The sequence below is a fragment of the Phoenix dactylifera genome, chromosome 15, assembly GCF_009389715.1.
Source record: "Phoenix dactylifera cultivar Barhee BC4 chromosome 15, palm_55x_up_171113_PBpolish2nd_filt_p, whole genome shotgun sequence".
Lineage (NCBI taxonomy): Eukaryota > Viridiplantae > Streptophyta > Magnoliopsida > Arecales > Arecaceae > Phoenix > Phoenix dactylifera.
The window spans coordinates 9,447,260-9,470,939 of NC_052406.1; the positions used below are offsets into that span (position 1 = coordinate 9,447,260).

At 39.0% G+C, this 23,680-nt stretch overlaps 2 protein-coding genes across 8 annotated transcripts; both read right to left on the reverse strand.

The window, feature by feature from the left end:
• Positions 1-3,231: 3,231 nt before the first annotated feature.
• On the reverse strand, positions 3,232-5,813 carry LOC103705791 (pentatricopeptide repeat-containing protein At5g66520-like). The gene is made up of 2 exons (XM_039134365.1): positions 4,768-5,813; positions 3,232-4,224 (listed from the first exon to the last, which is right to left on the reverse strand). The coding sequence occupies exons 1-2, from the start codon at positions 4,775-4,777 to the stop codon at positions 3,407-3,409; spliced, it is 828 nt and encodes a 275-aa protein (XP_038990293.1). The 5' UTR covers positions 4,778-5,813; the 3' UTR covers positions 3,232-3,406.
• On the reverse strand, positions 3,232-22,723 carry LOC103705790 (hornerin-like). 7 transcript variants are annotated; one of them, XR_003385413.2, is made up of 10 exons: positions 22,313-22,722; positions 21,188-21,532; positions 20,535-20,794; positions 16,130-16,271; positions 15,563-15,934; positions 15,310-15,441; positions 12,447-12,575; positions 9,855-12,303; positions 9,726-9,770; positions 3,232-4,247 (listed from the first exon to the last, which is right to left on the reverse strand). XR_003385413.2 is itself a non-coding variant. In XM_039134362.1 (8 exons), the coding sequence occupies exons 1-8, from the start codon at positions 22,442-22,444 to the stop codon at positions 9,934-9,936; spliced, it is 3,858 nt and encodes a 1,285-aa protein (XP_038990290.1). In that variant the 5' UTR covers positions 22,445-22,723; the 3' UTR covers positions 9,675-9,933. The 7 variants fall into 7 exon arrangements, 4 of the variants coding, with proteins under 4 accessions (XP_038990290.1, XP_008787867.2, XP_038990291.1 ...); XR_003385411.2 differs by having other exon boundaries at positions 3,245-4,247; positions 9,726-12,303; XR_005515197.1 differs by lacking the exon at positions 3,232-4,247 and having other exon boundaries at positions 9,657-9,770.
• Positions 22,724-23,680: the final 957 nt, after the last annotated feature.

The following is a 23,680-nucleotide window of genomic DNA, read 5'->3' on the forward strand; positions in this document are numbered from 1 at the left end:
AGGCTCCATCACTCAAGAAAATTTCACCAACTCTAAAATTGGCTCACTTCAAGGAAATTCGGATTGCATCGAGACATTCAACTTAGCTAGATTTGGAAAACTGGTTCATGATGGAGCTGAACAGGGAGTGTAGTTATATGTCATTTGAGCTCTAGTATCTACTGTGATTTTTTTTCAAAGCTCTTAGAATCACCTAGGATTTTGACACATAGCCATCATGAGACAAGTAGGCTAAACCCAAGTCAATTTCAAGGAATTTTCGTTCCTCCAATTGGTGAACCCTCTGCTGCAATGTTGTTTGGGAGAAGCCCCTCCAACAAATTTGGATCCATTACAATTGCCACATCCAATGGTTGGACATGCATGAGAAAGACTCATCCAAACATTGTGAATCGTTGGATGTGAAAGCTGTCACACATCCAAGCCTATTTGAAGGCATCATTTGCAACGAGAACATGCTCTAAATTGGGCTACCAACATGGACCTTCATACTTTCTTATCGATCCCTCCACTTTTCGTGCAACAAATGACTTCCCACTATGCTTTTCCCCTCTTTATTCCTCAATCCAAGAGCGCGGTCGGTGGCACGTGGCACCATGCCATTGGTAGGTCACTTTATACCTTTGAATCCCCACCGGCCCACCCAAAGCCTATGGCCCATGGACTGTCAAATTGGAAGGATTCCTCACAGCACAAGAAAAGCAAGCACACAGTGGGATGCAATTAGGTTGGTAAGCAGATATCCATGATGAATAAAGTTGAAAAAGAAATGTTGATGAAATAACTCACTCTTGTACCATTGTACTTCAAATTACCAAGCAAGCCTTCAGCTTATTTTTGCTCATCATGCTCCTTGTCATGATTCCTTTATCACATGCATTTTCCCCCCTGAAAACAAAATCTCTGACACCAGCATGGTGAACTTTGCAAAATATTAGATTATCATGATATTACAAAATGTAACTAGGGGCAAAATGATCTGACAGCCCAAAAAATCGACATGATAAATCCCCGAAATGGACATATCACATGCAGACACATACAAAATCATTATTATTTATGAAATTAGGAATTTTTAAAAATTATTTAAATTCTTTTTTTTGAGATAAAAATAAAATACAAGTAAGAAGACAACTTTAGTTCGAAGTTAGATCAAACGAAATGATTCTAGCGTATTCTAAGACTATCAAGCCAACTGAAATAGCTGCATATCTGACATGATTTGAAATGAATCTGGAGCCGAGCTTTATCTTTAACTTCATGTTGGTTAATAATTTCAAGCTAAGCATGACCAAGCTCGGCTCGATTACATGCCTAGGTGATAAGTGACTCCTAAGGACTCGAAGGGGTAAAGCTATTTCCAAGATAAAATCAAGCTTTAACTTCATCCAATGGTCGCATTTCTAACGTAATCATACACCCTACACCTTTAAAATAAAATCAAGCTTTGGACAGGATGTCACTTATCCCTTCAAAACAAAACACACATAAGTCCCTATATAAACTCACCACCCTCATCTCCTCCCTCCCAAGGCCATTCCACCGCACTCTAGAAAACAGAGAGAACCCACTTCTTCAACCTGCTCCCAATACTAACGCTCATATGTCTAGTCGATACTATTACCAGCACGGTCCCTGCCATTCTAATACTTACACACAGGCCCCTCCCACGCCACCCCACCTCTGGCTCCTTCTTTTCATAGTATTCATCTCCATTGGCCTCTCGTGGTACGTGAGCTACGAGTCGGCCTTGGAGAGCTCGGTCGATCAGCTCAGGCTGACCATCATGGTGCTGCCGCTCGTGCTGCTGCTCGCCGTCCACTGGCTTTCGAGCCGCGACAAGCGGTGGGTTCCTTTCTTGATCCAGCTTCCGGAGAGGGAGTCATTTCATCGAGCAGGCGGCTCACCGTGGGGCGTCGGGCTGCTACTTGTGATCCTCGTCGTCATGATCTCCCACCAGTCCTACTTCCACGACCGTTGGTTCCCGCTTCTCAGCCGCCGATGATGGTGATGATGATATCATGATCACCATGGTGTGTTTGCACGAAGAAATTGACGTAACTAGATGAAGGTGACGAATATAAGAGCCTGGTCGTTTATGATCTGTAACAAAGCTTGCTTTATTTCACTCGTGTTGTGCTTCGCCACCAGCTTTGTTGCCGTTGTTGTTATTGCTGTTGTTGCTGGAGAAGATGGAATGCATTCTTCTTCTTATTCTCTCTCTTATATGGAGTGAAAGATTCTTACGGTCTTACCTTAGTTTTTTTTTTCCCGAGTTCTGACGACCTTCGCGTTCTTGCTCTAATTTTCGAGGCTGTGACATATAAACTCAGCTTGGAGCTTTTGGTTTAAGTCTGAAAAAAAAATGGGACACGTACGATTCCTAATCAAATTGGGTTCGTATCTAAGGAAGGGTATCTAAATGCTTGCCAGTTCCCAGATATGACTTGAAGTTCTTGACATGGTCCTAGATTCCTTAACTCTTGCTGAATTATTCAATACATGTTATTCTTATATAAGTTTCAGTTCCTTTTGCTAGAATTTGCACGCTTTTCACCTGTCCCGCTACAGCAGGTGCAGGTGCTGCACTCACCCCACAGCCATCCCTCTGCATGAAGCAAGAGATGAGGCCTTCTACCTTTGCAGAAGTAATAATATCACAGGAAAACTACTGTCCGTGCGTGGATTCTTGATTTCTCGAGTATCTACAAATTTAATTTATGGATATCTATAACGAGAAACCCCTTCTACCTTTGTATAGGAAAATAAATTAAAGATGGTGATGTACCAAAGAAAATGGGTGGCCTCAACCTTTCAAGACTGCTGAAAAAGAATCTCTAATATAGATCACTCCCCCCTCATCCATTGCTATATCCCTCTTCAATTCTCGTCTGAAGCTAGCAGAGCTTTTAAAAGTATCCTTCCTTCGATATTTAGGTATCCGAGCATTTTTATCAAAAAATTTGCATCAGTTTTCCACTAGCTCGAAAACAAAATAATGCTAAGTTACATGCACATTGGATGCAAAAGACGGGCGATTAGATGTCCTGATCTGGCCTATATTTGAACCTGATCATCTATTTCAATCAGAGGATAACGAGCATCTTCTTCTTTTTCCATTCCGCAGAAAAATCAACTAAAGTGGCTTGTCACTTCGTGTAAATATCACATGCTTGGATAGTAGTGACCGGTCAATATCATCATAAGCCTTCGAAAAAAAGAAGACCAAAATAACAATTGCCAATGCATAAAAATTTCAGGAATTGTATAAAGATTCAGTCAATACCTTTTAGTAATTACCCACAGTAACAAACTACTAAAGAAGATTGAATCATTTACGCCCTGCTTCTCGTATATTGTAATTTGAACATATAACTGTGCTTGAGCTTAGTGTTCAGCATCATGGTCATCCACCAATTTCCATTTCTTTCCATTCAACACTTCTTCCATGCACTTCCACCCAACTGCATCCAGCAACCTTCTTCAAACCCCTCTCTGAAATGCTGCCGTGTAGCTTGGCTGCATCACTCCATTTATCAGACGATGCAGACATGTTAGCAGCAAGCACATAGTTTGCTCCAAGATCAGGCTCCTCTCTGAGCAAAAGCTTCATCAGTTGATACAGTTCACCATCAACAGCAGTAATTTTACCATTTTTCCTACAGGCTCCCAAGAAAGACCTTAGTATAACACTGTTTGGAGCAATAGGCATGTTTTTGATGAACTCAAAAGCAGTATCTACCAATCCTGCACGTCCGAACAAATCAACCATGCAGCCATAGTGCTCAATTGTTGGTTGGATATTGTAAACATCCACCATCTTGCTAAAATAGTGCCAACCTTCATCTACCATACCCAAGTGGCTGCAAGCACTTAAGATCATGGAGAATGAAGTGCTGTCTGGTTTCAGACCACTGGCTTCCATTTGAGAGAATAGAGTGATTGCTTCTTTCCTATGGCCATGAGCTGCAAATCCTGAAATCATGATTGTCCATGACTGCAGGTTCCTATCCTCCATGGATTCGAAAACTTGGAAAGCTTCCTCTATGTGCCCACACTTAGCATACATGTTGACAAGAGCAGTTCCTAAAGCAACGTCCAATTTGATCTCATTTGTTGTTATGTACGAATGTATGGAACGACCAATGCTCGGACTAGTTAGATGGCTGGAAGCAGTGACAGAGTTGGGTTTAACATTTGCCTGTCTCATTTGTTGAAACACCACTACAGAATCAAGAGGGCGATCACTATAAACACAGAAGAACCTCCATGAATTTAGAGTTTGATGCATATGCTTTCTGAAAATTAAATTATATGGAAGCAGAACAAAGACAAAGCTATAGAGGTCTAGAAGTATAGAGCACACAGCAGAGGACCATAACTTGCAATAAGGAATCTAAAATTGTAAATGGAAAATAAATGAGAACTAATAGTTTACTCAATGCATCTAATGGGCACATAAAGAACCAATAAATATGCATATGAAGGTCAAGCCCTTAGATAATAATGGTTTCGGTTGTTAAAAAATTTCATGCCGCACAATTGCAAAAAAGTGCCGACGTCTTGATCAAATGAACTGTGGTTAGTAAGAAAGATTGGTTGCGCTTTAGCTAAATTTCATTTACCGAATCAAGAAATTAGAGTTACCTTTAAGAGTTGAGCATGCATGAGGTGTTTTCAGACACATAGTGACGACACACACTTTACATAGGCATATCAAAAACTAAATAAAACCAGCTCGCTTAAGTAAGTTTCTAACGCACCCACCAAGAAACATATCCCTCGATCATGGAGCTCCACAGGACGACATCATCTCTCGCCTCCATATCATCAAACACCTTCCGGGCGCATCCAATCATCCGACAGCAAGCATACATATGCAAAAGGGTGTTCCCCACATACAAATCCGATAAGAAACCCGACTTCAAAGCCAACCCATGAACCATCCCACCTGCTCCCAGCAAGGATGGACGCCCGCAGGCCTTGAGAACGAAGGGATAGGTGAAGTTATCCGGTTCGAACCCGGCTTGCCGGAGGGCCGAGAAAAGATGGATGGCTTCAACGGGGGAACTGGAGTTGGCGTAAGCTCGGATGATGGAGTTCCAGGCGAAGACGGGAGGGGGGAAGGGGAGGTGGGAGAAGATAGAATGGGCGTGGTGGAGGGAGAGCGAACAGAGGGAGGAAATGAGTTGGGAGGCGAAGAAGGGGTGGTGGTCGAAAGCGGTTTTGAGGAGCAGAGAGTGGAGTTGATGGAGGTGACGGAGAGTGCTCGACCGTTGGAAGAGAGATCGAAGATGGCGGGAGTAAGATGGCGCGCGAACCATGGACCAAGTGAAGGAAAAGGAGAGAGAAGGTTTGACCTCAGAATGGAAAGCCCAAAAAGACTCGGAGAAGGCTGGAAATCAGGTAATAAAATCGTTATGGAGGATGCTTGTTCCGTGGATGGAAAGATTTCCAAGGCCGGAACCAAACAAGGTAATAAAATTGTTGGGGGGGTGTTTGTATGAGTTGGATCGCCGATCCAAATCCGTCCCGATTGAGTTTTCGACTCGTGTCACCGAGCTTACCCAAAAAAAACCAAAAAAGGCCACCTTTCCCTCGTGCTCATATAGTCCGTCGTCGTCGTTCCGAGAGCAAGAGAGAAGGAGAAGAAGAGAAGGAATTCCATGCATGGAGAGCTTGTTCTCAGATATGGATCCTGAGCCATGGATCCCTTCGGATCATGACATCGAGCAGTACGTCTCTCGTTACTGGGAAGAGCCGGTTGGTGCTCGACTGTGAGGACCCGTGCGGGCGTGTATTTAGTCCCACATCGGTTATTCGCTGGGTAGATCTTGGGTACTTATACAGGATCAAGGAACCCAAATAATACCTTCCGACTAGCCATTTTGGGTGAGATCCTGAGTTGTTACAAATGGTATCAGAGCGGACCCGGCCCATAACCTATGTGGACTAGGGGATACTGCAGCACGGATCTATTGGGGCTGACCATGGGCCAATCGTGGTGTTTGTGATTAGATTTGAATAGATATGAACCCTAAGAAGGTAAACATATATTAAGTGATATGTTTATATTCCTATTTGATAACTCAGTGTGGCTTTTGTTGATCATTAATTAGCTTGCATTTAGAACTAGTTCCTTAAGCATGTTATGCTTTACTTTTTCTAGTATAAAATATTATTAATATATTCATCTAATCATAAGGCCCCTAAGTCTACAATATCATAATAAAAAGGTAAGTATATCTTGCCAGCATATTAACATCTCGATACCTTATTTTTCTTTCTGGCTCGGTGCATTGATTGCATTCTCTACCAAGTAGGAAGCTAGCTAATAGGGACTCGGCACGACGCTCAAGGCAGAAAAAGCAAGATTTTATTGATGAGCTTCGGCTGAAGGTAAGGAGCTACAATATCGTTTTTTTTTTTGGGTAAACTCATTGATCTAAAGTTTTGAAAGCTCAGGTAACCAAAAATCTAAAGTTTATTTTTATTCGATAGAATGTTTGGCTATATTATTTTCTTATATTTGTTTGCCACGATAATTGATCTAGAAATTATTATTGCCTATCTAATACTTGTTACTAAATGTTTCTTATCAGAATAAAGAATTACGGCTTGAGCTTAGAAGGATGCAAATCAAGCACAAAAAACTAAAATCCAAGCACACAGAATTATCTCAAAAAGACGGCCAAGTTGTCGCGGAGAATCTGATGGTTAAAGCTCAGGCAACTAATGCGGTAAACTTTTACTTGTCAGTACAAATATTACTTACAATAGATTTGTTGAATTCATATATAGTGAGTTTATACACTTTTTGATTAATTTATGGATATCTAATTAATAACTTTATGGGCTTTATGAAAATTGTTGTTATGAATGAACGAAATTTTACCTTATAAAATAAAGACTCCCCATTCTAGGAGTCTTCATAATAATTAATTTGGTATTTTATTTTTATATTTATATATGTTAATGAACCATCATTTATAATTAAAATTTTATATGGATAGAAGATTAGCTTAACTCTGCAGATTAATCACATTATTTTGTAAATTTTCCAAATGCTCTACTCATAAAAGCAATTTCCGTTATTTGAAGCCTTAATTTAGTACATCAAGCATCAGGATATTTTGGATTGTTTTGAGATTTTTTCGAGAAGAATATGTTTTTGATACTTCTTACCTAAGACATAAATAATTTTAATGTGATTATTGTTCTTGCCTAAATTGCAGTTTCTTAACAAAAAATTAAAAACCTATCCATTTTCAGGGATTTACTTTGCAACCTTTTTCTACTAGTAGTTTTAATTCTATGTTTTTATATCATGTGTTATAAGAATTTTTATATGGATCAGTTTGGAAGAATATTATAAGTGATTTTAATCAAGAATTCTTGATGAATGAGGATCTAAACAGCTAATCCTAAATAGTTGATATAAAGCTATATAATGATATTTGTAGTTATGTCACACCTATCTCTCCATATGAAAACAGACTTGTTCAATTATTTAACCATTTTGAAATGCTCTTATAAGATGGGTTCACTTTTTGATGGGCCAGACGCCAAAGGAATTTTCCTGATTCTTTGGCTATTCATACTTATCTAATGAAGATTATGCATTGCAAGAGCGATCTTGGACTTCATGAAAAGTTGGAAAAAATGAATTGTTTGGTAATGCTTAGTAATTTTATTGATTTTGGTTAGCTTAATCTATGACTGACTGTCTTGTTCTTTTGCTCATTTATCTTTTAAGGTGGAGAGAAATAAAGATAAAAGACTGCATGGTCAATACTTCAATGCAAGAGCTGATTAACTCGGAGCAAATTCAAAAATCGGCATGTGGCAAGCCAAGCTGTGCGCAGTCTATGCCAAAAGATAGTCTTGATGGATTTGATTTTGGATTCAAAAACAAAAAAAAAGATTTTGGAACCTCATTTGATTGATAGAGATAAGCTAGTATAACGAAAGACTCTGTATACATGGTGCTTTTCAGTTCATCATATAAATAGTATTTTATCTTTAGGTCATTCCGATTCATGTTTGCTTCATGCCACTGTTTATGCAGGCTTGACATAATGCCAACACAATGGCTGCTGGTTCAGTATGCACCTATCTAAATACGCCAAAGCTTATATCATTGATGTGTTTCGAGCTAACTCGTATCTGCAAGATTCTTATCATTTAGCATATCCACAAAGGATGTGTTGCTTGGATTTGATCGAAGGAGTGAAATTTAACGGTAAGAACTGTCACTATATCACCAACTAGGATCCAATTTTTAAGAACGCCAGAAGGTTGATATGTACCTGATAGCTGATTGAATTTACATCCCTGAGAAATTAAAAATATCTGATGTTCCAGTGAACAACCAGAGATCTCTTCCGTCTATCATTTCGGTCCTTAAGATTGAATGGCTTTAATTGTCCAAATAAATATGTTGCTGTTTAGTGAAAGCAGCATGCATCAACGTTCATCTAAAATCCCAAACGAATGCTCGGTCTAGATCAACAAATTGCACCATTTGAGGGGCTCGATCTTATCTAGTTTTTTTATCATATGCCAAGCACGTGCTGATATATAAAATTTTCAGGAGGCTATACAACCCTCTTGAGAGTTCTGGTTCCAATATGCATAGTTTGGTGAAGGTAGAAAAGGACTGGTGGTGTCACTTCATAAGAAAAGTGGAAATTAGAATGATGGAATCATAAGAAGGCATAATAAGTATAGATCTGTTTAAAAACAAAGTTGAAATATTGAATCAGGTGAATCAGGGAAATTAGACTCCATCACCAAGCCAACAGGATTTAGCTCCACAGGAAGTTAACAGCATTTCTTGTTAGTGAAGGAAATTTATCTTATGAGCTATGAGAGCAAGATTTGGAAGAAAAAAGACGCTGGCAAAAAGAGCTAGATTTTACGGCTTAGGTCATGGTTGAAGAATACACTAAAAAAGGGCTTATGATAACACAAAAGGAATTAACTAGGTTACTTGCATATTCAATTATCTCAATTATATGTCATAACTTACTCCCCAACCAACCAAAAATAGGAAAGAAAAGAAAAGAAAAAAAGACATTGGTATGCCGATATTAACTTCAAACAGATACATGCGATTGGTCAAGGATAATTCTGAAACTACTGGACATTGAAGATTTTTTGCATCAATAATGGAAGTGGGATATAGAAATACAGCCACAGTCAATCAAAAGAAAAACAAAGAAAGCTTAACTGCAAACATTTTCAGAACAAACTGACAGATTAGTGAAAACAAAGAGAATAAATTTTCATGAGGCACAATATGGCTATTTGTCAATTTATAAAGTTCTCTCATATAAGATTCCTAGAGAAATCAAAAGCTATTACCAACACCTAAATATGGAGAGACCATGAATGAAGGATATCTTCAAGAGACAAACCAGAGCACGTATATGCCTTCAGAATTTCACAATTCAAGGAAGTAGCAAAAAAGAATATGCAGAACCCCTTAGAAGGCTGTAAACTAAGCACTTTGTCTGAAATCTAAACCTACATTACATGATCACGATAAGAGGGAACCTTACAAGAACATATCCTCTCATACAATATGAAAGCTAGTTCTCCATTTACAAACTTGCAGAGAATATGGGTTTATGATTGCAAAGAATGTCTAGAGCTAGATTATCAATCAAATATTTCATCAAATATGGAAAGCTTAAATATTTCATCAAATATGGAAATCTTACCTTGTTTTGAAAGAAAGCTATATCACTCGCATTTTTTTCTACAATCTGAAAACAATAAAACACAAATTGGAAGCATCAACAGATGAAAATATACTAAAATTTTTGAGAAAGATTATTTTTACCACATACAAGTGATAGCATTCACAACTGAAGCAGTAAAGCAGATGAACGCTCCACCAGCCCCCTTGCAGCCACTATATGGACTGCACTAGAAGAATGAAAATCTAGCACCATTTCTACCCGAAAACAAGCTGTACTCTTCAATCTCTGTCTCTTCATTTGAGCATGCATGAGCCTGAGCTGCAGGTAACTTAGAGATGAATCCTCCCGTAGTGTCTTCTTTCAAATAAAGTGGATCCAGATTGATCCCTGCAGCAACCCCATCCACTGGACCACCAAAGTGAAATAACGAGAAGGATGGACTGCCATTATGTGATTTAGCAGCATTTTCAACACTTCCATTTTGTCCCACTGATGGTGTTTTTGGAGGAACATGTCTACTTGGAAATGACCTTTCCTGAGGACAGTTACCTTCTATCAGCTCGGCAACAGCACTGACCTCTTGGAATCCACATGAACCAAGATTACTGCATTGCTCCTTTGAGCTTGCATTCTTGACTCCATTAGCAGTCTGGTAAAAGGAAAGTTGGTTTCCATCAAATGCAGGAGCTGATAAAGGTTGAAGGGTACTGTACCGCATACAGAAATTTGAGGATCGGTTTGCATGTAGGTTGTATCCTGGATGGCTATGGAGTAAGTATTGGTTGGGCTGGTAAAATGGCATCAATTCAGTGGCGCGAGTAGGTGACCAAGAAGCTGCACTATGATTATGATACCCCATGGTTGGACAAGGAAAGAATGGCACATGGATGCTTTGGTTATGCACCGATAAAATGTGCGGCTGAGAAGGAGCCATATCAAATCCAAACCGACCATTATCAGAACTGTGGACAGCTTTTCTTGAACTTTCCCTCCAAAAGTTTGGCAGCAGCCAGCTCTCTGCTGCAAACCCTGTAGTTGTCCTGGTGAAAGATTTGCATCCATTTGTCTGGTGATTGCTTTCTGCAGATTCATCCAGAAATTTGCGAAAATTATTTCCATCGCATATTGATATATCTCTGCCATCAGATTGTTGGCTAGCATCTTCTGAATCTGAAATTGATGATGACTCTGCATTTTGAGCGCTTGGGGAACTGGTGCTGCTGTCTCCCTCACTAAGACATGATGAGCATTTATCCGAACTAGATGAGTTTGTTACAAGATCGCAAGTATTATTCATTGGAAATGTAGACATGGGACATGAGCCAACTTCCTCCTTTGCACCATTCTTTGAGTAGCAATCTGACTTTGCTACTGGGACAAATCCATTCTGACTACCATTGTGGCCACTTAAAACAGATTTATCAGAGTTCTTCCCGCCATTCTCATGAAGTTGACAACTACTCAAAGATTCAGCTTTTCCTGAACTTGCAGAATGCTCAGAGAAGCAGAGATGTAGTGATTCAAGCACACTACATGGTTGCTGGCATCCATTCTCATCTTTATCAAATCTAGTTCCTTCAGATGGATCAACCTTAGAAGTGGTTCCCAAAGTAAAGTCAGGATCAGAACTGCTTCCAGAGCACTTTGTATGTGCATTCAGCGGTTCCCAAACTTGTTTTGTATTGAAAACATCCTTGCCATGTGTACCTCCAACAAGCTTTCCCTTTGAAATGACAACAGTATCTGGCACATGGCAACCCTGTCTGTATTTAACACTTTGATAGAACGGCCTAGACATATCAGGTGTGCCTTTTGTTTTATGTGCAATCTTGATCTCACTACCTGATCTGACTGTAAAAATTTGATTACCATCCTTTCCTTTGTAATCAGCCTGTTGGTTGCAGCTACAGAACTGGAAGTCAAATCCATCTCGCATTCTGCTGTTTGAACTGTGGAGTTTATCACGGCCTTTCAGATTGCAATTTCTAGCACTGCCCTTGACAACCCTTTCTTTTGATGGCCTGGGAAGCCCAATCATGTCCCTAGATAGAGACAATGTGCATCCATTTGAATCAGAATCATGTTGCTGAATATTGCTAATGCAAGATTGGTGCTTGTCATACCAACTAGAAGCCTGATCCAGAAGATAATCTTTTCTGAATCTCAATTTCCTCCTTGATGATTTGGACTGCTCAAGTACAAAAGAGCCATTTCCATCCCTAGCACCAAGCTCTCCATCAATATAACATCGATGCTGTAGACTATCACTCTTCAGGTTCTTTGTACTGATATTGCCGCTTGAGGTTTGTTCATCTGTAACATTAGGAGAAATAGGCATATCTCCTGGTTCACTAACTGAATTCCCAGAGTCGAAAGCGGTGGACTTATCATGTGTACTTGTGAGCAAATCATTCGAAGAGCATGGTGAATCCTCACTAAGTGATTTTGGCTCAATAAGTTTCTTTTCTCTTTCCCTTTCCTTTCCTTTTAGCCTCTCTTTCCTTCTAAGTTTTTTTTCCCTTTCTTTTGTCCTCCTCCTCTCCTTGCGCTCTTCTTCTTCATGTTTCTCATTTTCTTCCTCCTCTAGAAGCTTGGTCTGTAAGACAACCAGATGATGTCAAAGAAATTCAACAGAAATGCAATGAACTCGCTGCTTCATTGGAATTTCTCCCTTAGTATTTATAGTGAAAAAGTTAGCTTCAATCTTTTAACCAGATAAATAAGAAAACAAGAAATTACCTGCTTTTCTAATGTAATAATCTCTTTGCAAGCAACATGAAGACGCTCTTCCAGCAATTTGAGGGCAAGACAAACAAACATACTGTGTGCATTTTGTCTAGCTGTACCTTCTCGGAAAGCCTTTTCTACCTGGAAGAATCTTAAAATTAGTTTCAGGATATTGTAACATGCATGATATGAAACGAAAAATTATAAAGTTGAGATCATGTTTGCTCCTGTTTTACTTTGTCCTTTTATTATTTTCCGAATGTATAATTTATACTCCTAAGATTTATGTACATGTGGTAACAACAGCAAGAGCGAAGGCAGAATGCTGCTGCCTCAATCAGCCAACACAAATTTTCAAGGGGCTCATAAAGCTAAAGAGATATAACACATCAACCTTATAATCAACAAGATCAAATCTACAAATATAAATAATGGACAGTAACTGATCAGTGTGCAACTTACATCATGGCTATAGTCCTGATTCACATTATAAAAATAAGAAAGCATAAAAATCCGTATATTTAAGTCATTGCTCGATCCTTGCTCGCTCACCATTTTTTGCTATCCTACTGGTTCTCCTAAGTCAGAATACAATCTCATTGGATTTGGACATTAAGAGAATGGCCGGGAATAAATAATAGCTCCTTGCCTGCTTGAAGACTCCATGGTCACAACTTTTTGCACTTAAGTTTCCTATCTGATATTGAAGGAGAAAATGATTATGACGTCCCATAAAATTTAAGGTTAACTTACAAATGTTTTGGTTGTTAAACTCCTTGAAAAGTTCGTCTGTTGTATGATATGCAGTATATAAGGAATGAGTAAATTAGTAACTTCAATACCAGTATTATATCTCACATTTGATAATAGTGCAAGTCACAAGGATTCTGCTTAATCCTTAGCCCAAACAGATATTATTTTTGCCCCTTCACCACTATCATCAACTCCTTAATGCTTGTTTTAAAGTTTGTACAAATGCATGATGTATTTCTCCATTTTAATTGATGTATTATTCATTTTAAGTCTTCAACTTGACAGACAAAAAAATTACTGGCAGAGAAAGCCACCATCTTCCACAACAATCAAAAGAATAAAGGTCAGGCCAGGTTACCAAAAGAACTGCCATCAAAATTCAAGTTTACACTTTCAGACAAAAGGAAACCAACAAGGTTAAATGTGTTCGCTGCTTGTCCTAGATTGCATATAATTATTCCACTTAAGATTTGAGACAATGTTGTGAAGCTTTGCTCCCTGAAAGGATCAAAGTAGCCATGTTATATCATCTGTTATAGTTCCAGCTGGCTTTTTTACATGTCTCCTTATTCCTCTACTCCACATTCCTTGCACCATTTCCTTGATAAAACCTAGCTGAAGCCCTTAGAAATCTAAATCGGAATAAAGATGCCTAGAAAAGATCCGTTCAAACCTACCAATCGCAGGAAGTGAATAAATAATGCTTGCCACATCATAGTAAAATGGAAGGAGGTTAGCCAAATATAATTTCCATCATACATCAATGGTATTGTACAATGAAGGGATTTAAGCAGGGTGCATTATTGAGGTCATCACTATGGAAACACATCCATCAGCATATGTTGATTTAAGCATGATCCAAGTCTATCAACATAACATCGGATCCATTCATGCATAACATTAACCAATGAACCTCAATCCATACATGTAGGTTGGCAGTAAAAGTTAAGGGTATAATATGCCAAAGTTTTTGAAAACTTCGCAATCAGTTCAAAAGAGCCACATTTACATCAGAAAGTTATTCATCATGTATCTGATCACTGTGCAACTGCATGTAGGTCAGCACACTGACCTATTTACCATAAGGGTTAGGTAGCCAGTATTATCTAATCTAGACAACTATAACAGCGATGTCATGCATCCACAAGTCAAAATGTGTCTTATTTTCGGAAATTGTGTAGCTAGTTGTCAAGCCGATAACAGTATAAACTATAAAGTCTGTAAGATGATGCAGTGAATGCATAGAACATGCTATTGCTATAAAATAACAAAAATAATAATTACAAAGTAGAACAGGCATCTGTATATTCAAAATCTGGTTTAAAAGCAATTTATCGTTAATCTTAACAAAAAATAACCTACATAATCAGTTCTTTGTCATGATGTTCTGCTCTTGAAAAGTCTAAGCCCTCAACACAAGTCAAGGTCTGACACCTTTCTTTGGCCACACAACACCAAGAGATGTTGGAGGAACTTTTATAAATGTTTGGGCTAGAATATCAGGGATTGACAAAGTGGAGAACAGGAGTTGGGGAAGAAAAAGACATTTTATTGATTCTCCAATCAGCATATTCAAATCCATGACAAATTCTTGCTTTGCAGAGAACTCAATGCAGTAGACTGATGGGAGAGTCTAAATTAGATATTCAAGCTGTACCCTATTTTGCTTCATGAAGAGGCTAGAATATTTTAACAGAGTATTATTGTAACACTACTCATATAATTGTCCAACCGGCAATAGTTTGCTGTTCACAAAGTTTCTCCAACTTACACCACTGAGATGCCAGTACCAGTCCCAGTCCCAGTCCCAGATGAAAAAGGTGGCAGGATGATGTTAAGGTGACAGTCACAAAAAATATGTCAAACTATGAAATGGATCCAAATTCGATACACAGCGAACCCCTAAGAGATGGGATGAGAAGGTTGATGGCTATGACAATGAATAGTTTCTTCATTCAGGCATATCAAAAACAGCCTCATAACAATATTTTTGCCAGATTACATACAAAATACAAGGTTACTGTGATGGTAAAAGTAAAATTTTCTGAACCTGCAAAATATTTATAAGTGGGAGAATAATGTAACATGTAGAGAGAAGAACAAGCTGGTGTGCTCAAGATACCTGTTCTTTGAATATTACTGCTGCAGCATCTAGAAGGAATTCTCGTGCAAGCTCAGGACTCTTCGCATGCTTCTGCGGACGGATTTCATCATCATTAGGTTCATTTCCATCCTTGTCCATAGCATCATCATCCTGCTCTAGCAAATCAACAAAAGTTAGATTTGAAAAATTACACATTTTCACATAAAAGTCCACTGGTAATATTAATGAAAATTCTGCTATACTATAAGTAGCAGTCCTCATTTGCAAGTACCTCTTCTTCCTCAACTTCTTCAGCATGCTCAAAAAACCTTCTGATACTTTCCCCTTTAGTTATTGTTACAAATCCATCCCCTACTATTAGCCTGTGATGGATGCATGGTTGTCCCTTCAATGCATGTGCCTTTACACAGAGCTCAGTGCAACAGCCATCAACCTTCCAAGCCCTCAGTGTAATAAAGCATGCACTCAAACTACCAAGATCAAGTCCATTCACCTGCACCTTTTCATTAATCCCAACATCTTTGAAGTCTAAAATGTCTGATTTTCCTTCTCCTGTTCCAATTGCCCATTCAAAATGATGATATGTTCCAATCATGTCCACAAATGACTTGTGCCAATCAGCTTGGACAGTGTCCTCTGATACCTGAAAGTGATATAACAAGAAGTCCAGGTCATCTGGCGGCCCATCGAGGAAAAGTTTTTCTTTTTGCAATTCTCATCATGCTTCTGTAGAATAAATCATTTATCTCTTGAATAACTGCCGGTTAAATTGTTAAAGTTGATGGATAGGCCAGCAAAATTTAGGCATGCATCTTTGACAACACTGGCAAATGCAAACCTCATATTGGAAAGCTGTATCTGCAACACAAAACCAACTAGTACAGCGGGGTTCCCTTCGCATGCGCTTTAGTTCCTTCAACTCTTTGAATTCACGGATGACATTTCTTCGGCAATCTCTGCAAAACCTCTTGCTGTCAAACCTGTGAAAAGAAAATTGGACTCACAGAAATGTAACTCATTCTAACTATTATGTAAGTCATAAAAACTGAAACAATAGACCAACCATGCCAGCTAAGAGAATATTAACTGGCAGTAAGAGACTATGAACCATCTCAAGACTTAACATCTAGAACCGAATATCTTGATCCGAGCTTCATCATTGTTAGTTTTCAAAACATCCAATATAAATAATTTTTATCATGAAGACATCCAGAATGTGCATCTAATGTCAAAGAAATTGATCCTCCTATCTACATTAACAAGGGAATAAAACAAGTGATACCGAATTGTTCCTCCTATCTAGACTAACAAGGGAATATAACCAAGTGATACCCCATTGATTCTCATAGGTAGGTCAACTTATAAATCTGCCAGCATGGGTTGCAAGCCAAAAAGTTTCTGGTGTTCATCCTAAATTCAACAGTCCAACTTCTTCAGCAAACTCAATAGGATAAGTAAGATAGAGTAAAATAGTACGAATGAAAGATAATATGATAAGTTGGTCAAGAAGAAAATTAGACAGCAGCAACCAACTATAGCGAGTCTAATCTCTTGATCTTGGCAATACACTGATACTGAAATAAGATATAATTCCTGAAGAAGATTATAAAGTAATAAAGAACTTGGATTAGCACCAACGTGAGACAACTTGAAACTGATGCTTCATATACATCTTCTACTTTTGCATATCTTGTATTGTGGATTTCAATAATCCAAAGTTGTAAGGAATCAGGCTATACAAGCAGAAACTACATATTGCAGCTTCTCTTAGGAAGGAAGCCAAGAAGCTTGTTCTTTCACAACTTCAATTGACAAACTCAAGGAGACAATAAATTTTGAATTATGGATGAACAAACTACGGCCAGTTTCTTGCTATGTTCACTCTCGATTAGTCTTTAAGGAGAGGTTAGTAGACATCTTTGGATAAAAGAATATGGATGATGATGTAAGTTCATGAAGGAAACACAACTACCATCCGCATAGCTTAGAACATGTCAAAGTTTACCAGCTTTTCTTGACAAAGAAATACTCCAAATATAATAAAATGAGAACCATTTAGTGCACAATATAGTAATGCATGCTTCAACAAATTATTTGAACTTACGTTTCCAATCCTCTACATGGAAGATCTTAGAAGGGGGGAAAACCAATCTTAGAATTGATGTGAAATTTATGCAGTCAAGGAATGAGGGCAAAAAAATGTTGCATACAGATTCTAAAGGATAATGTTGATTTAGGAGATGTTAGGAATTTATAAACCCAACCAAACTCATAAGAGATCATATTGAATTAGGAGATTTGCTTGTGGCAGGTTCTACCAAATTAGGCACAAATCCACCATTGGCTTCAATCCAAGTTTTATTGTAGCTACACAGGACAGTGCTTGTTATACAGGAACCACAATGGTACCTTCAACCAATCACATTTCCAGTGACTTAAAACCATTGAGAAGTAGGAAATGGTATAGCTTATCTTATATTATTGCCGATGGAAGAAGATCTACCTATGGGTAGCTCATCTATTTTCTCTTTGTACTCAATTCAAACTTACACCTTTTGTATTTGCCTACTTCCAGATTTTGTTGTCATCTAAGGATTGGAAATAATTTGGTCTTTTAGTTACGACAACAGTTATTATCAGTGCTTGTATATGATCTGATGTAAGATCAACTGAAGTTCCACTAACTCTGATGATTAAAAAATTTTGGTTTTTTAAGCAAGTAATCATTTTTGTGATGTGAAAAAATTCACACTATCAATCGCATTATGTAGCTCTGTTCAGAAAATGACATTGACAGAGTTGAGAAAACTACGGTACTTGGAAAACAAAATGATGGAAAAAATGTTGAAAACAACAGCCAAGCTTTGAAGTTCCTAGTTATATGTATCAGCACAAACATAGCAAGTAGCAGCGATGGACTCAAAGGGACCACGGATCCAAACAATTTGATAGTAACAGGCATGAAGGCACCGCAGCTCCTCTCGTTCAGAATAAATCGTCTCAATATCATTGTCTTTGAATGTCAGAGGTTCAACAAGTAATAACCACATAAATTTGATTTGATGAGAGCAGTTTAGAAGGTAATCTCAAAGATGTTATAATTGTCTGGTCTGTACATCAACTATTTCAATTTGCTGCTGCCTTCGGTTGACTTGATTGTCAGTTCTAACAAGAAGGTTCTCTCAAAATGACAACAGTACTTTATTAGAATACATGCGCCTATATTCACTGTATCCATTTCTCATTGCTCTGCGAACCTCAGACAGCTCAAAAATTATTACTACGACAATGTGTCTGAGACAACAGTCCTGAGTTTGAAATTAATAAATTGTAAACATTTGCTATAAACATTCTTAATATAAAATTTGCTGTGACAATATTCCAAAGTGCCTGTATGCTTGCACCGTCAGTAGCCGCGCCAACCCCAAATTCATAGAATGCAGTCCTTTATGTTTGACATTCTACGATAAAGTTTGTGCAGCATAGAAGACCCACAGCCCATCTAGTATGACAAAGAGCACTGAGGATCAAGGATATCTAAGACTTATTGTTCAACTGGCATAGGCCCAATTTTTGACATGAACAAAGGGAATTATGTGACTGAATAGTTGATTTACTTCCAAACATTCAAAGATGTCAAGACAGAATATCTGATCTAAGTGTTCTAAGGAACAAGGACAACTAAGACTTATTGTTCAACAATTTACATTACGAAATGACATTAGACACAAGTTTTATGAAGGGATTTATGTGAGTGAATGGTTGATTTGCTTCCAGATATTCAAAGATGAGAAGATAGAATACATGATCTAAGTGAAGTTTGAGCTCCAAAATGCAAGTGCTTCACTGACTGTTGCAGATCACCTTAGAGAATTAACCAATTCAAACAATGTTGAGTACAAACCAGCTACCAGAATAGGGTTCTATAATGTGTTCGTAAAGTGAATAAATTTAGAATTTTTTTAAAGCTAGATAACTGATGACACATATGGGATTTCAACATAAAATGCATGCTTTTACATACCCGTTTGTAGTTATATGTATTCCTCCCTTCCCCGTAAGAAAGTTTAAGGTGAAGAGTTATCAGTTCAATCCTTACAGATGAAATTAATAAATATTCGATGAGAACAGTAAACCCCCTCAAGCCTTCATGGATTTGATGAACTTTTAAATTAACTCTCACACATCCTTAAATCAGCCAAAACTTTGCAAACATTGTCTAAACAGAGTAGCACTTCTAAAAAGGTTCAGTTCTGATTGTCATAAAAGAGTAGGTTATCTCTATTTTCTAGAGCATATTCTTAATAATTAGCCAGATTTTTATACTGAATGTGTGCTCAAAATATATCCTACCAATACCTTGACATTTAATTCCTCGCTGCCAATAGAAGATTTTCATGAGGTCCTTTTCCACTCTCAGTCCTCTGTAAATTATTTTATTGAATGGTTGAAATTTGTTAATTCTGCAGCAACCTGTTTTGAATAGTAAAAGTTATCTTTCCACCTCATACCATGTAGGCTTAAATAAACAGGAATGACAGGATACTGGTAATAACATCTACTATGATAAACTACGAAATTCTTCAACAGGAATTCCTTGTTTTCTCTTTCTTTTCAAGAAAGACTAAAGAGCCTCTGCCAATTCCTTAACTTGGACACAAAGGTTTCAAAAACAAAAGACAGTTTTGTGGAGTCCTGACTTCACTTCATAAAAGCCTCCTCTTACAAAGACAATTGCAAAAGCAGTGAGCATTTACCTTGAAGCTTGCGTAGACAACCTTGATAGATAGCTAAATGGAGTGCATCTAATGTTCCATTGCCTTCTCCAAAGTGTTACTAGCTCGGAGATAAGATGCATTCTTTCGAGGCCTTAAGTTTTGCTCTTTGGCATTCTCCTTATATTTCGAGCAACTAAGAATGGAACCTCCAGTTCTATATGGCATATTATTAGTAATAAATTTTTCTCACGACCAATTTTGAAGAAAATGCACGTTCTTTGGTAGGATGAGGAAACAGATTGTATCAACTCTCTTGAATGCCCTTTCATGGGTACAACAACGACGAACCAAGCCCCTTTTTCACATTTCTTGCAATGAATGAATAAAGAATTTTTGGCAACTAACTTATTCTTTCTGCTTATAACAGTAGGTTCACTGTCATTGAACACTTATCCTTTATGCACATAAAATTTCTTAAGGAATTAAATAACTTAATGCAAAGAATATAACACAAAATAAACTCACCTGAACGTAAGTCTATCCATGAAATCCTCCTCCTTCATCCTTAGAAGAGATGATCTAGTTTCGTCACCCAGCACAGACCAGAAATCCACTAGGGTATCACAAGAAAGTCTGGCAGTGTGCAAAGCACAGGTTTCACGAATTCCATGCCCTCTGCCATAGTTATCCATCCCATGACTAATCCATCCCCTGCCTCCCCCACCACATGCATTAGGGTAAAGCAGTTCACGTTCACGTTCCCTTGCTCGGGCACTGTCAAAAACCTACACAAACCAATATTGCCAACCCCAATGATCAGATAACTAGAACAGCCAGATTGTTATCGATTCCATAAGGTGGAGACTCTCTATCATTTAACTAACAATAGTCATGAAGCAGGATTTGGGAGCAGCTCCAGGACAAACCATAGGCTTCATGGGAAAAATTATATAATTTAGCAAAATGATATGAATCAAAAGGAAGGAATGCATGAAACAGAAGAACTAAGTAGGACATCAGAAATTGAGAAGGCTTAAGAAGTGCCAAAAGTAATATGAAAAGAATGGAATGCTGCAAGATCACCAATACAGCTTACAACATGAAATTAGAGAATAGAGGTACCTCATATGCTTAGGTGGAAAAAAAAACAAGAGTCAGGGTAGTGTGTTATCGCTTACATTCTGGAGAGTCTTCAGTGACCTTGCATTTATAAAGCAGTCAAGAAGTGTTAGTCTACCATCCTTGGTTGCTGCCAGGCCTCCCCAAGGATGCATAGACAGATCCTGCGCTTCATCTAATTTGCTATCATTCTGAGTCTTGGAGGTCCCTATTTTATTAGGAAGGTGCATACCCACACCTTCCTGCTGCAATGACTTCCCATACATGACAATCTGTGTGAACCCATCGTGTAGCAAACCATTGCACCTGGAACAATAAAGGTTCTTGCGAGCTTGCTCAAAGAGGGTGTGCTTATCTATCCTCAGGAGCTGCTGCCGAGCCTGACGGGGTAGCTCACTCCATAACTAATTCAAATGCATAAAAAACCCAATCAAGATTAGTTTTCTTCCTCATACCGCAATCCTTTAAACATAGAAAATCACAAATACAAATTAAATTTTTCAGTGAAGAACATGAACGAGAACAAATCTCTTAAATTACAGAATTCTCCATTGTTTCTTAAATAGGACATGAATTATGCCAAAACCCCATTCTTGAAGTAAGATTGGTACATTATCACGTTAAATTCTCAGGAAGCACATTTTTAAGTAACTGAAGATACTTTGAAAAAAACACAGCAGGATGATTCCATGAGTTTGGAATGGCTAAAAACAGGGAAAAAACTCAAAAAAGACAATTTAAAAGTAAAGTACAGGCTATCTCGGCATAAGTATTCACTTCAACAAGTGAAAAATGTGATTTGACCAAAATTCCATCCAAAGATGCTAAGATGCTCGAGCTGCTGACTAGAATCGTAACAATGAAAAAAACTAAAGAAACTACATGGGAACATTAGCTTGTCCTTTCCAAGATATTTCGGACCGTGTCAAAAATTAAAACAAGAAAATAGGATAAAACAAGGTAAACCTGTTTTAATATCTAAATGTACCATCAATCCAGCGGCAAATCCTATCAATACAAGAAAGGACCGCAACCTAGATCTACCAAATGAAGAACTCGAAAATCCAATCAAGACCGCTCATGAAACCGATCAAGATCCGATAAAAACCAAGAAAGACCCAGAAACCACGAAGAATCCAATCAAAAGATCGAACGAACAGTCGCTGATCGATCGAGGGCGACACCTTCTGGAGCTGATCGATGGTGATGTCGTCCCGGTGCTTGGACCAGATTCCGTTGGCGGACGTGGACCCGGCAGCGGCGTGCGGCGGCGGAGCATTGCCGAATTCTGTGTTCCTCTGCAACAGGCCTGGCATCTTCTCTTTCTACCCTCAGCAGCGGCTCGTCGATCCCTCCCTTCTCGAGCTGCTATCCATCCACTGCGGGGGAAGATCACCGACGTCCGGTGGCGGCGGCGATCGGAATCGCTATCGGCGGCCGCCGGGTTCGGATCGGAGGAGGGACGGGTACCGGATTGGAGTCGGCGGCGCGAGCGATCGGATTCGGGGGTGAACGGGGATTGGGGGGTTGGGGCCAGAGACGACGGGAGGAGGTGGACGAAGGAGGGTGGGGGGGTTTTGTTGGTGAGATTTTCTCTCTCGCGCGACTCTTCTATCGTACTAATATATGAAAGACCGCCACCGTGGCGGAGGGCGCTGGGTTAAAAAGCTACGGGGGTTATATTCAAGCGCTGCCATTCCTCTCTTCGCATGTACTTGAATGTAAATATTATTTCGACGAGGAGATCTTTATAAGTATGACTTATGAGCGAGACCCTTGTACCTTTTGTAGAAGGACTGATATGCCATTGTAATTTCACGAAGAGGTGTTCTTTTTTGCAAGGAAGTTCACACGCAGCATACCCCCGGTGAGAGAGAAAAACGAATTCAAGCGGGATAGTTTTGGGATTCGCAGCGAATCGACGCCGGTGGAGATGGCGGAGTATGGTTTATTCGGTGACCGCATCGAGGGCTCTATGAGAAGAGAGGTTTGTGCTAGCGTGCGCCGACGGTCAAGTGGACCCAGGAATACGCTTGATTCTACATGCTGGGATCGCCGAGGTCGGTGGGGGTGCACGTTAGTCACTGCTCGTGCCGTTGGGTTCTCGCATGAGAAAATGTCGGCTTACATGCGAGGGACCGCATCACGCAACGAGCGCCGGGCAGCGGTGACGTGACGTGTCAACCAGAGATGAAATCTTGTGCGCGGATATGTTTTCTAATGTTATGCGAGCTACTAGATCGACCGTTGATGATTCCACGTGAGATATCAACCAATGGCTGAGATGCGCTTAGAAAACAAATGGACGGATGATCTTGTCTATCTCATATTAATTTCTATGCAACTAGTGTGACACCGTATCTTCCCGGCAGTAACAGATTCTAGGAGCATGTACAAATGCAATGTCAAAAAGCATACCCACTTTTCACGACACCCGAGCTCACACCCACACACTAACGACGCGCGGGGACGATATGCGGCGGTTTGGAAGCGTGTGCGTCATTGGTATTTCTGGTGTTACATTTGGGGGAAAGTCAGTGGGGCCCACCATG